Raw genomic sequence first — 14,310 nt, 5'->3', positions numbered from 1 at the left:
ACAGCAGTCCCCTGCACTCCCGCCCCTTCTTCCCCCTCTTCAGAGATAATTCCAGGTCTCTAGAGTTATTTTTGGTTTTATTGTCATTTCTGAGAATAATGAGTTTCTCTTGCTCCTTCAGTGTTTATCTTCAGGTCCAATCTGTTGGTGTCTCACTATGGGGGATCAGAATTCGACTCCTGCATCCACCCTCACCATGCTTATTCTCTGGTTGTCTCCATCCTAAAATACTTGTAGTTTCGCCAAGTCAGCATTTACATTTAACTTTTTTTTCATGGGGGTGGGTACTAGGGATCAAACCAAGGGGCTTTTTACCACTGAACCACATCCCCAACCCTTTTTATTTCTTAATTTGAGACAAGGTCTCGCTGAGTTGCTTAGGACATTCTTAAGTCACCCAGGCTGACCTCGACCTCATGATCCTCCTGCCTCAGCCTCCTGAGAGCGGGGATTACAGATGTGCCCCACCACACCCAGCTGGCATTTAACATTGTTATGAGCCACATGATATCTTTTCCTCCCCTGCAGTGGAGAGTGTCTCCACCTGTCCTTTTGTCTTTTGTGGGAATTCACTGTCACTGTGTCTTTCGCTTTGTTAGTGTACGTACCCATTTTGATGAAGTGAAGCACATGATCCAGTGATTTCCTGAGAAAGGGTGCGTAGGATACAAAGTTGGGGGCTATGCATGGCTGAAAATTTCTTTATCTACCCTCACACACAATTAATACTTAAGTTGGGTATCAATTAAAAATCATCTCTCTTTAGAATTAGAAATTCTAGTCTTTAGAATTCTGAGATCATTGCTGCCATATGTTCTCACTGCGAGATGCTGTTGAAGTGCAAAGCCATTGATTCTTAATCCTTGACGCGTGCATGTTCTTTCTGGAAGACCATTAGATATTGCCATGTTTTCCCTCCAAAGTGACCATATTGATTCATAGTCCCACAAGCACTGTGTGAGAACTTGCTCTTCTCCCCATTCTTCCCAACGAACGATTGGCTTTCCTCCTTCAGTCTTTCTTCATGTTGACCATCTCTCACAGCACTGTCCTGCCTTCCAGGAGCTCAAAATCTAGAGAATACAGATGTATTAATAGAAACTGGTAATCTTAGGTGCAAATAGGACTGAAGTAGCCCCAGAAAGGGAGTGATCTTTCCACCTGCACCTGCTCCCTGCATTTGTGATCTCCTGGGCACTGGTGTGGTCTTTCAGTGTCTTCCAGCCCAGCTGCCTGGGTGCCCATTCAACATTTGGGCCTCAGGACATAGCATCGCCCTCCTGAACTTCTAGGAAGATTTGAAGTAAGGATCTTCCTACCACTTGGGGGTGCAAAACTTTGCATTTCAAAGTAAGATAATCATTTAATCTATGTTCTTGCTGGTTTATCCTGGCAAGACTACAGGTGAGGTGCTTTTGTTTGCTTGAGTGATTCAGGCTGTTAATTAAGGCTTTGCATGATCGCCACTCCCTTGCCATGATCCTTCTCGAGGCTTGACGATTTGTTTTCTTGATCTTGGCTTTCTATTCTATAAGGAATATTAGAATTATTATTGTTACATTTTTAGTTGTGTTAATAATGTGGTTATGGGGTTTTAAAAGACCATTTTCTTCCAGAGATAACATACTAAAATATCTGTGGATAAAATGTCACAGTGCCTGGCACTGGCCTCAAAATAAAGCATGATAAAGAGAAGTGAATAAGGACTGAATGACACAAGATTAGTCTTGAGCCGATATGTTGTTGTAGCGAGTGAGGAAATGTGGAGATCTGTCATACTATTCTGTGTGGTGTTTTTTGTTTGGAGTTTTTTTGTTTCTTGGTGTATTTGTTTGGTACTGGGGATTGAACCCAGGAATGCTTACCCACTGAGCCACATCCCTAGCCCTTTTTATTTTTTTATTTTGAGACAGGGTCTTACTAAGTTGCTGAGGCTAGCCTCATACTTGAAATCCTCCTGCCTCAGTTTCCTGAGTTGCTGAGGTTACAGGCATGTGCCACCATTACAGGATCTGGTTTTTTTTTTTTTTTTCAATAAGCGTGATTTTTTTTCTCTAATAAAAGATTTTAAAAGTGCCATCATCATCATGATCTCTTATACCTCCAGCCTGGAATGAGGCTGATCCAGCCTCTTTTGCTTATTCTTTCTCATTGCCAGCAGGGGGCAGTGGATTGCAGAGCCTGCAGCCCAGGTGTCCCGGGGGTGTGGATGCTGCTTCCTCTGAGCACTTATTTGCTTCTCTTTCACTTCTAAGGATGCCACATTGCACCGTGGAAGTAGAGCAACAGAGAGTACGTAACCTGGCTCTGAGGCTGCAGAAACTGGAGAATGGCGAGCACCTCTTCAAATTCTGTGGGTTTCCCTACGTTGTACTGTGGTTTCTGTTTATGGCAGTCATGGGCTGTGATGAGGTGCTGAGTGCAATGCCAGGGACAGGGACTTGTGAACCCTGGAGACTAGCGTTCACATCTTGACCTCTGTGACTTGAACCACTTGCTTAATTTTTCTGATTTTCTATTTTCTATGCCTATCTTACTAGGTTGTGAAAATCTCTTCTTAAGACGTTAAGGTAGTCCCCCTCTTCCTTCCCTGGCAAGCCTCTACCCCTACAGGGGTAGAAAGGAAGATTTCCTCTTAGCTAGAATTCTGCTAAGCCTGGGGAGACAGCTAACCAAAGGGGCTAAGCTTGGGGTTAGAAGACGTTAGTTTGAGGTTCTATTTTTTTGTTTCTTCATTGTTTAACCTTGGTATGTTAATGATCCTCTCTCCCATGAAACAGGGATACCAATACCCAACTCACAGGGAGTTCCGAGGCCTAAAAAGGCATCTCGGGTGCTATATAAATGTCACTCTTCCTAGAAAGAAATAGAAATCAGGTATCTGTAACCAGCTCAGAGGATTGTGCATCTGGTATATTCTGTTAGAGGACATGGTAGTGTATTCTCATATAGCTTGACACTCTCTCATAGTTCTTTTAAAATTTCCTGAACATTGGATACACCCATGTTCCAGTGTGAGAACAGAAATGCTTCCAAAGCTAAGCACTATTGTTTTTTTCCCCCTCTTTTTCCTGGGAGTTTCTTGTTTAGAAAATAATATCAACTTCTCCTAGACCAGGCTTTAGTAGACTAGTGTCTTTCTCATCAAGGTCACAGGTCAGCAGCTGAAGCCAGCCAGCTCAATACTATAAAAGACTGTGGCCTCCTCATACCTGCCTCTCTGCCTGTCATGGTGGCAGCAGATGGTGTCACTTCTCAAGCTGGTGATGAAAAAATACAGGAAGAGAGGGAGAGGAGGGGTCAGACTCAACTCAGGTTCTGGCTTGGATGGTAGAGGCTGCTCTCTGAGCTGGAGGAGGCTCTGAGTCTGATCTCAAAGTCTTGCTTTGTTTTCCATCTGGCTTTGGACAGTCAGACTAACTTCTGGGTCAGATACCTCTTTACCACTTCAGCTTCAAAAGATTCAAGTGAATTAACAAGGCAGGTTTGGTCTTGTTCCTGAAGAGATTCTGGAATGCCTCAGTTGATCCTCTCCAGCCCTTTCCTGAATCACAATAGAATGTCACCATTTCCTCTCTGATTTCTTAAAACTAAAGTGTTTCTCCCAATTTTTTTCACTTCAAATTTAAACAAAAATATGAAAATTTTTTCTTCCAATGCTTTTTTTTTTTTCAGTACTATATATTGAACCTTGATACTCTCTCCACTGAGCTACACCCCTCACCCTTTTGATCTTATTTTGAGACAGGGTCTTGCTAAGTTGCCAAGACTGGCCTGGAACTTGTAACACCTCTACCTCACACTCCCAGGCACTGGGGTTATAGGTGCACACCACTCACTATGCCGTGCTGAAAGTTCTTAGAAAAAGTTGTACTTTTGCCTCAGGAGAAATTTTCTTTGTAGGTATGTCTGGCTGTGGTTGGAAATTAATGGGAAGAGTGTAGGGGGCTTCCTGATTTGCTCCCTAAAAAATCTAAATATAGAATTATAGGAATATAGAGACCAGTCATCCTAGTCATATCTCTGGCTCATAGTGTTTTCTGGAAATTTTGTCTGTCAGGGACCCTTCTACTTAAGGTCACACAGAGGCCTTCCGTGTTCATTAACTTTGCTGCAGGTCACTGAAGTAGGCTGGACCTCAGCATAAGAGATGCCTCAGGAACCCTATGTTGATGGAGATTTCTGTGTTCTTCCCGGGCAAAACCTCCTTCTGCAGCACTAATCCATATCGTAATGACTAGCCTGAGCATCTCACTGCAGAGAATGGATGCTTCTAAGGGGACATTGCACCATTTTGAGCAAGGAGCAGAAGACAGAGCCAAGTTTCTCTCTCACCAGGCTCTCTTCTCTCAGAGACCATCTAAAAGCATTCTGGGGAGTCATAGAATTCCTAAATCACTACCCTTTTCTCTAGAAAGAAAGCAGAAACAAAGAACAAGCTTAATGCATGCTCAGTAGGATCCTGTGGATTGTAAGCTCTGTGAGGTCAGAGACCACCCGCCGTCCATGCCAACACCCCCAACAGCTTGCCCAGTGTGCACAGCAGCATGAGTGCCCAAGGACTCTCCCACTCCTCCCACAGGCGCTGCTTCCCAAGGCTCCGCACCAGCCTGACTCTCAATGCCATGGTTCTGTTTTGCCCATTCTGGAGCTTTATGAGAATATGTGCTCTTTTGCATCTTCATTTCTCATTAGTCCTCAGAACATCAGGCGCACCACGTGGTTGGGAGCGGCAGGAGTCCATTCATTCCCATTGCAGTTTTCCCAGTGCATCCACTCTACTGTTGATGGACACTTGGGCAGTTTGCAGTCTGGGACTATGTCAGATAGTGCAGCTGTGCATGTTTTTGTACTGATCTTCTAGTGAGCATGCGCATGCATTTTGGTCAGGTGTATACTCCGGGAGAATTTCTAGGTCTCAGAGCATGTGAAGGTTCAGTGTTAATAAATAACAAATAGTTGTCCAGCTTTACAGTCCCACTAGCAGAGTTCCTGTTGCAGCACCTGCTGGCTAGAACTTGATAGTGTATGTTCTTTCCAGTAAGTAGGTATTGGTACCATCTTGGGGTTTAATTTACATTTTTCTGATGACGAAGGAAGTTGAGCATTGTTTGTTTCTAATATGTATATATATTTTACTTGTAGGAGGACACAATACCTTTATTTATTTTTATGTGGTGCTGAGGTCAAACCCAGTGCCGCATATGAGATAGGCAGGTGCTGTCTCATTGAGCTATAACCCCAGCCCTTGGCATTTTTTGTATGCTTATTTGGATATCCTCTTTTGAGAAATATCTAGCCTAGTCTTTGGCCCATTTTTCTATTGAGTTGTGTGCCTTTTTCTTCCTGAATTTTCTACATAGTCTTGATAAAAGTCCTTTATTTATTTGTTTACTGGTGCTGGAGATTGAACCCAGGGCCTCACATGCCAAATACTTGTTGTACCACCGAGCTACAGCCTACATGTCCTATATATGTTATATAGGTAATCTGGGGATTATCACTTCACCCTATTAATGATATCTTTTGGTGAAAAGAAATTCTTAATTTTGCTTAGTCCGGTTTATCAACTTCGTTCTTTATGGTTAGCAGTTTTTTGTGTTTTGTTAGGAAATTTCATTCTATTTCAAATACAGGGAGTTTAAGTCCAACACTTTTGTTGAAATGAAAACATTAAGGCAGAAAGGGCCCTTTTTCTAATCTGCTGGGTTTTGACCCATTGCAAATGTTGGATCCCTTTGCAAGTCTGTCTAAAACTCTGAACCCTCTCATAGAAGCACATGTAACACATACATGGCGCACTTCCCTGCAGTTTCAGAGATTCTAACTGAGGTCCAAGCTTCCTACGGGCCCCTTTTTAGAGCCCCTAACATTTTACGGAAGAGGTAATTGACCAACAAGCGAGCGTCACTCGCCACGAAGCTTGGCCCAGCCAGGCCTAGAACCCAGGTGTCTGGACTCCTGTTCCAGTACTGTTTATAACCCATTTCCCTGCTACAGTCCTTCTGAGAATCTCTGTTTGGCAGAGCCCAGAAGAGAATGTGTTTAGTCGAGGAGGTTTTTGTCCACCAGTAGCAGAAGATGGCTGCATGGTGATGTTCCTCCGCTTTGTGTATTTACCTTAAATGTTTGAGCTCCAAGGAGTCTGTGACTAAGCTTCCTGAAGGTGAGCTGGGAATTATCATGGTCTGTGCATCTGCCTCGAGCCGTGACTCAGCGCCCTGGGGTTGCTGCATTGAACTTCGCAGTGTGCAGCTAACTCCCTGCATTCTGCTCCAGTTCCTGGTTAGTTCTGGCTGTAATTTTAAAAAGCGCCTTATGTAATAAGTTACCGGCCTCTGTTCTCAAGTGGGTGAGGTCTACCAGAATGGTTGCTCCAGGGAGAAAATTAAAAAGGGTGGAAGCAGAGAAAGGAGCTGTGAACTTCTTGTCGGCCTATGTCAGTTCACAAGTAGTCACCCGGTAGATGGACCAGGCCACAGGAGCCAGAGTTGTTAATAATTTTACCTGTACCTGTGGCTTTCTCCCTGTCACTGCCCACAGTAACTCCTTCAAAGGTTCTCAGTGAGCCAGGTACAGCACCACGTGCCTGTAATTCCAGTGACTTGTGAGGCTAAGGCTGGAGGACCGCAAGTTTGAGGCCAGCCTCAAGAACTTAGCAAGACCCTGACTCAAAAAAAAAAAAATTGGTTTTTTAATTGTTTAAAGAGCTGGAGATGTAATTCAAAAACATGTCGATTCTAAGCAGACTAGGCAGTATACAGGGGGCAGAGCCAGGTATTTTAAAGAGATCACTCAAACCCCAATACCGGGCATGTCTGGAATGAATCCTGTTACCTTGTCAGCATGCTCACAAGCACAGTGCTGGGGATGTGCATTCCAGACTCACAGCACGGTCATTGTGTACATCTAAAAGTGAAAAAGACTATTGGGTTCTTTGGGCCACACATACCCCGAATGATATCACTCTCCACATGAAGGAAGTCAAGTCCATGGTAACATCCTGGAGTAGGAGCCTATCAGATCTGACAGACAAATAGCATTCCCACTTATTTTATCCCATTTTATGTCTTTGCCCTGAGCACCCCCCAGAGCAGCTCTTTTTGTCTCATCATGTAGTTATGATTAAGTCATCAAAGAGTGCTAGAGGGTCACCTAGGGGTGCTAGAGGGTCACTTATCTGAATAAGGTGCATTCGTTCTGACATTTCAAAAGCATTTATTGAGCACGTACTATGTGCTGCAGGGTGTTGTACTATACAATGGGGATGCAGAAATTTATAGGACAAGGTCCCCATCCTCAAGGAGCTCACAGTCTAGCCAGAGGGACGGGTGAGTCCTTTGACAGGCACTATACAGTGGGGTAAGTGCCACTCGGGAGGTGAGCAAGCACAGGTGCATGGGACCATCTTGGCATTTCTTGGAGTAGGAATCCTCAAGCAAGTATTAAGTCTACTAGGCAGAAAGTGGTGGGAACAGCAGGTAGGCAGCATACACAGGGACACAGAAGCAGCAAGCTGAGGTGCTTGGAATATAAGCCTGAGAGAGGGAAAGGGCAAGGATGCCCAATCACATACAGACTTTTTTTTTTTTTTTTTTTTTGTATATATAACTAGGGATTGAACTCAGGGGCACTTTACCACTGAGCCTTTTTATTTTATTTTTATTTTTCAGTGCTGAGAACTGAACCTAGGACATCATTCATCCTAGGCCAACGCCGTACCACTGAGCTACATTCCCAGCCCTTATTTTTTACTTTGAGACAGGGTTTCACTAAATTGCTGAGGCTGGCCTTGAACTTGGGATCCTCCTGCCTCCGCTTCACAAGTTCTGGGATTACAGGCATGCACTACTCTGCTGGCTGCATACAGGCTCTTATCTGTGCCTTTCTCCTTTTTAAGAGATCTACCAAATCCAAAGGCTGCCAACACACTCATAACTCAAAACTTCACTTATCCCAAGGACTCAGGTTTTGTTGGCATCCATATCACTGTTTCAACAGATAGATACCTAAACCAGAATCACTTCCCCCTTACCAGTCACGATAACCTTTGGTAACCTTTCACTCCCTGAGCTCCCGGAGCATCCCCCTCTGCCCATCACTGCCCCTAGAAGAATCTTCCATAGAACATCCCTGAACTTCTAGAAGAATCTTCCATAGAACATCCCTGAACCTCTCTGCACATCCACCCCAACAGCCTCCATTTTCTCACCCTCTCTTCTTTTCTCTTTCAGGCTTGAAGAATTCAGTGATTTACAGTTCACTAAAACTGCACAAAATGTGGAAAGGATGGCTGAGGAAAACATCCTGATTTTGCTTGCTTTTTATAAGTGTTATGTATAGATGAATAAAGTGTTTGATCCTTTTTAACAGAACAGCGTTTGTTACCTTGACCCACTGCGTGAATTTTGAAGAGACTGCTATTTGTCTTCTATTTGATTTTTTTGAAATGTATTCATCAGATATTTACCCAGGTGGGACTCCAAATATGTAAGAGGGCTGAGCAGCCAAAGAAGAGAACCATGAGTCCTGCATTTTGTAGACATTGGAGAGTCGGAGACATGACAGGTGATGTGTGCCCAGATGGACATGCAGTCCAGGAGGATTGCAGGCTGGGCAGGCGGAGCTTGACCTGTCTGCTTCTGTCCATAGTCTCCCTCTTATTTCCTCTGGCTTTGCCAGCAAGAGTATCGTGTGAGGATTTTTCTGGATTAGGCTTTTTACCTTTTTGTTTTCCACGGTGTGTGACAGAGTGACTTTCAGATGAGGAGCCTGAGACAGACACTACAGAGCCTACAGACACGTTTAGGCAACAAGACCTCCATGACAGTTACCTGGACTAACAGGATGGACTCATTCATTCTCCCCAGTCTCTTTCCATCTCTCTGCTGTCCGTCCTTCACAGTGTTGGTGTCTTACTGAAGCTGGCTCCCCTCATAGTTGTGAGAATGCTGGCAACCATTTCCAGGGCTGTCGTTTCCCCGTTCCATTTTGGGGAGACAGAAGATTCTTTTCAGGACTTATCTTAGAAAAGCAAGAAGGAAAACTTCCCAGCAGCCCCCAGCAAGCCTCTGTTTGTATTCATGGGCCCTAATTGAGTGACATATTCATTCCTGAGCCATTAAGTGACAGAAGGATGGACCATGCTGACGAGCTCAGGCCTGAGCTCCTTACTCCTCTCCAAGAGGCCGCTGCCCCACAGGCTCTGGGACTGCGGAGAATGACTGGACACCTGAATAGAAACTGAGGAGGAAGGGCGTCAAGAAGCAAGCCCGTATCCATCTCATTACATGGATCTGTCCAGTCAAAGCTCAAGATTCTTTTTTCCTTCACAGCCATGTGACTTTGGATGAATTGTTTAATCTCTCAACAGTTTCACCATTACAAGATTTCATGAATTGAGAACTAAGATTTATTCATTCTTTGTCATTTGCTGCCATCATCTTTTGTACCATGGTTTTTGTTATTTTCTTCCTTAAAAAGCTAAGATGATTTCCCACTGCTTATAGGACAAATAAGAATCTTACCTGCCTTGCTGGGTGCAGTGGCACATGTCTGTAATCCCAGGAGCTTGGGAGGCTAAAGCAGGAGGATCCCAGGTTGAAAGCCAACCTCAACAATTTAGTGAGGCCATGAGCAACTTAGCAAGACCCTGTCTCAAAATACAAAAAGGCTGAGGGATGTGGCTCAGTGGTTAAACACCCTGGGTTCAATCCCAGGTACCCTCCCCAAAAGGAAGAATCTTACCAGCCTCATCCATACCTTCTATAATTGGGCTTTATTTTACTTAAACCTTTGCCCCTGTGTCTGATACAGCTTTTTATATCCCCAAGGTAGATAACTTTGCAAAGTAGAGTGTGTCAGAATAGCAGATCCATTCAACAGATGTGGAATCTGAGACATCTGGAGAGAAGGTGACTGCCTGGGGTCATAACAGGTGAGTGATGTAGCTGGGACTTGAACCCAGGCTCCCAAGCGTCTGTCCCGTGCCTTTTCCCACACACCCTGCAGCTCTCATGAGAAATGAACACTCAAGTCTTTGTGTTCCTCTGTCCCCTACATGCATTCTCGTATTCCTCTTCCTTGATCCAGTTGAAAGGTACATACTATCTAAGTTGGGAGTTATCCAACTGGTACGTAAGGGTGAGAGGTGAGCGTTCCTGTGGGGAAGATGGAGCCCTTTGGCAAGAAGTAGTGCTTTTTGTTACTGAAGATCCAAGAAAGAAATGTGTTCCCTCTCCAGCTGTGTCCTTGGGCAAGTTGTTTAAAACTTAAGAGTCTCAGTCTCCACATCTGTAATGTAGGCATACTCACACCCCTCTATCAGGGTTGGTGTTAGAATTAAGTGTGATAATTCATAATCTATCTAGTGTGGTTCTTGGTACATAGTTAATATTTCTACAAGTATCGTAGCCATTCAATTCAAATGGTGAATTTGGATAGCTAGAGGTAATCCCACATTAGATAGAGTCCTGTTAGGAAGAAAGAAACTACCCTAAGTATATCAAGTAGAAGGAATTTAATATAGGGAAATAGTTGTTAAAATATGGAAGGAGCTAATAAGAGAAGGTGGGGGTGCTAAAGGAGGAAGAGGGGCTGTGTGCAGAGAGCAGGGAGCTGCTTACACCCCTGTGCTAGAATCTACAGGCCAACATCTAATGCTGTGTTGCTGCCTATGGTGGTTTAAAAAAATACATCCTCAAATTCTTTGGCCCTCCTTCCATCAGTATGTGGAATTTAATTTCCCTTCCTTGAATATGAGCTGGCCTTAGTGACTTGCTTGTAACAGAATGCAGTAGACAAGATATTATGTGCCTTCTGAAGCTAGATCTCAAGAAAGAGAACAAAAGATAATAAACTTCAGCCTGGCTCCTGGGATGCCTCTTTACACCCTTAACAGCTTCTAAGGTTGCCATGTTGTAAGAAATCCTGCCACACTCAGCCAGCCAGCTACAGCCAACATCAACTGCCAGGTGAGTGAGTGAGCAAGGCTTTGCCACAACTCCAGCCCCAGCCCCTTTTCTGCAACAGCTGGAGATACCCCAAGCAGGAACCACTTAGCCAAGCCAAATCAACTCCCCAAAATCTAAGAAAACAATAATTCTTGAAGTCAGTAAGTTTGGGGGAGGCTTGTGGGCAGCCTTAGATAACTGGCATAGTGCCCCCACCACTGCTGGAGATGCCACTTGTCAATCACCAGTGCTTGCTGCTGCTGTTGAGTCGACCCTGGGAACTTCTCTCATCCTCCCACCTGATCTGCCACTGTCTCCAATGGGAAGAACTGAATAGAAGTTGGGGACTGTGGTTTGCAGGCTCCTACTCCCATCAGAACAGAGATGAGTTTTAGAAAAATAGGTGTTGAGTGCAGAGACTCCAGATAACTGACATGGTCCACTCTTGTGGGGATAGCATCCACATGTGCCCTTCAGTCATACGAAGACCTCTGCCCAACTGCAGCAATCAGCCCCTTCCACCCATCATGAAGCAGCTCACCTTCACCCAATAGAAGAGGCTCTCACTCTGGCAGGAGAGAGAAGAGTAAAGTCCTGAAGTTACTTCATCAATCTCTGCAATAGTTACTCCTTTTTAATTACAATCCCAGCTGGATATTGTATAACCTAGAAACTAGCCTATTAAGCCACCCACACTCTATATAGAAAAATAGGTGAACAAAGAGGGTTAAAAATACATATGTGCCTGTGTGAGAGAGAGGGATAGAGTGTGTACATCTACCTTATCAAGCAAGGAAGGAAATACATATTCATAGCTCATTTTAACATTGATCATGATATCCTATTGATGATTATAACATATTTCTTCCATTACCCATCCTGTGTTCCTATTGTCCTTAGCCTGCACTTCAGTTGGGCATTTCCTTACCTTTTAGAATGACCCAAGCCCTCATTACTAAAGAGCTGTCTTTATGGAGTTGTTCCAGGCTTTTGTTGTTTTTTTCCATTGAACATGGCTCCATACCATATATTGGATAGTGAGAATTTGATTAGTTCTTACAGCATTTCTCATATGAACTAATTTATCCCCACAGTAACCTTATAAGGCATGGACTATTATTCTAACTTGACAGCTGAGTAACTGAGTCTTAAAGAGGTTAAGAAGTTTGCCCAACCAAGGACCTGAACAGACACTTCTCAGAGGAGGATATACAATCAATCAACAAGTACATGAAAAAATGCTCACCATCTCTAGCAGTCAGAGAAATACAAATCAAAACCACCCTAAGATACCATCTCACTCCAGTAAGATTGGCAGCCACTATGAAGTCAAACAACAACAAGTGCTGGCGAGGATGTGGAGAAAAGGGTACTCTTGTACATTGCTGGTGGGACTGCAAATTGGTGCGGCCAATTTGGAAAGCAGTTTGGAGATTCCTGGGAAAACTGGGAATGGAACCACCATTTGACCCTGCTATTGCCCTTCTCGGACTATTCCCTAAAGACCTTAAAAGAGCATGCTACAGGGATGCTGCCACATCAATGTTCATAGCAGCACAATTCACAATAGCTAGACTGTGGAACCAACCCAGATGCCCTTCAATAGATGAATGGATAAAAAAAATGTGGCATCTATACACAATAGAGTACTATGCAGCAATAAAAAATGACAAAATCATAGAATTTCCAGGGAAATGGATGGCACTAGAGCAGATTATGCTTAGTGAAGCTAGTCAATCCCTAAAAAACAAATACCAAATGTCTTCTTTGATATAATGAGAGCAACTATGAACAGAACAGGGAGGAAGAGCAGGAAGAAAAGATTAACATTAAACAGAGACATGAGATGGGAGAGAAAAGGGAAATTGCATGGAAATGAAGGGAGACCCTCATTGCTATATAAAATTACATATAAGAGGTTGTGAGGGGAATGGGAAAATAAACAAGGAGAGAAATGAATTACAGTAGATGGGGTAGAGAGAGAAGATGGGAGGGGAGGGGAGGGGGGATAGTAGGGGATAGGAAAGGTAGCAGAATACAACAATTACTAATTGGGCATTATGTAAAATTGTGGATGTGTAACCAACGTGATTCTGCAATCTGCATTTGGGGTAAAATTGGGAGTTCATAACCCACTTCAATCTAATGTATGAAATATGATATGTCAAGAGCTTTGTAATGTTGTGAACAACCAATAAAAAAAAAAAAAAGTTTGCCCAAAGTCAGCTTGTAGCTAAGTGGTGAGCCAAGATTCAAATTTGTGTCTTTGAATAGTCTAAATTCAGTCTCAGTACTTCTAACTGCTGTGCAGGGCTGGGGGTATAGTTCAGTGGTAGAGCACTTGCCTATCATGTGCAAGACCTGAGATTCGATCCCCAGTACTGCAAAAAAAGAAACCCAAAAAATGCTGAGCATGCAGTCAGTGCCTAGTAAAAACCAGCTGTTGTTATTGGTGTTACTTTCATTCAATAGGCATTGTAAATCTTTTACTCTCTGCCTTATAAAACAATCAGTTGGCTAAACAATGTCCATCAAAGAAAAGGGTATCTTTCTGATTTTTAACAATTCCTTAAAACATAGTTTCAGAACTTAAAACTGTTTCATGAAACATCTGATTCCCAAAAGAAAGTGAATTGAGGGTCCTGGTTTGCAGTTACAACATTTTCCTCTATCAGCCAGGTGGGAAAAGCTTTGGATTTGATAACCAAAACTACATAATTGCATCCCAAGTTGGCTCTGCCACACATCAGCCCAATGACATTGGGTCTGATCTTGCTGGTGGTTGAGCTTCAAGATGAACAGTCTTTGAGAGATTGGAGAAAAAAGTGGCTCAGCAAAGCAATAAATGCAAGCAAGCTCCACACTTCCTGTGCTCACAGTGTGATGTTGGAACCCAAATGAGAATTCAAATAGCCATGCACTCAGCTTCCTTTATTCTCAGTCACATGAGCAGAACTTCTTAGAAATAAGAAGTCCAATGGTTCCCTCTGAGTTGCTGAGGGTCTTCACAGCCAGGAGCCTGGATTGAAGTTCTGAATCATGACTTCTTACTCTTTGAGGTACTAGGTGCCCGGGAATCTTCAGGTCCCATGTCCCAACTGAGCCCTGCCCTCTAGTGCTCCAGAGCTGGTGATCACCTTAATTGCCAAAACACCCACTGTGAGCTACAGGAAGCATAGGACTGAATCTTACCAGACTTGGAAGATGCACATTGATGTAGTTACTGCATGCCACCAAATCACAGCCAGCTATTCTGACCCACAAAAGTATCTATCTCCCAAATTCTAACTTGTGGTGAAGAGTGAATAAAGTTTTATAGGTATAAGCTAGTATCTTTGTACCTACCTTTAATGTAGTG

The 14,310-nt window shown here is 43.5% G+C and overlaps 1 protein-coding gene across 4 annotated transcripts in view; it reads left to right on the top strand.

Annotated features, from left to right (window-relative positions):
- Tamm41 (TAM41 mitochondrial translocator assembly and maintenance homolog) overlaps positions 1-9,362 on the top strand; it is a 45,987-nt gene extending 36,625 nt beyond the window's left edge. For 2 of the 4 annotated variants that reach the window (XM_077793452.1, XM_077793455.1), the window contains one exon: positions 8,235-9,362. In XM_077793452.1, coding sequence (XP_077649578.1) covers positions 8,235-8,311 — 77 coding nt within the window. In that variant the 3' untranslated portion in view covers positions 8,312-9,362. Of the gene's footprint in view, positions 1-599; positions 657-2,255; positions 2,338-8,234 lie in introns of those variants that run through there. The other 2 variants (XM_077793453.1, XM_077793454.1) reach the window with 2 other exon arrangements.
- Positions 9,363-14,310: the final 4,948 nt, after the last annotated feature.

The sequence above is a fragment of the Urocitellus parryii genome, chromosome 16 (assembly GCF_045843805.1).
Source record: "Urocitellus parryii isolate mUroPar1 chromosome 16, mUroPar1.hap1, whole genome shotgun sequence".
NCBI lineage: Eukaryota > Metazoa > Chordata > Mammalia > Rodentia > Sciuridae > Urocitellus > Urocitellus parryii.
Note: the sequence above shows the minus strand (reverse complement) of the source record. Positions and strands in the feature narration are given on the sequence as shown.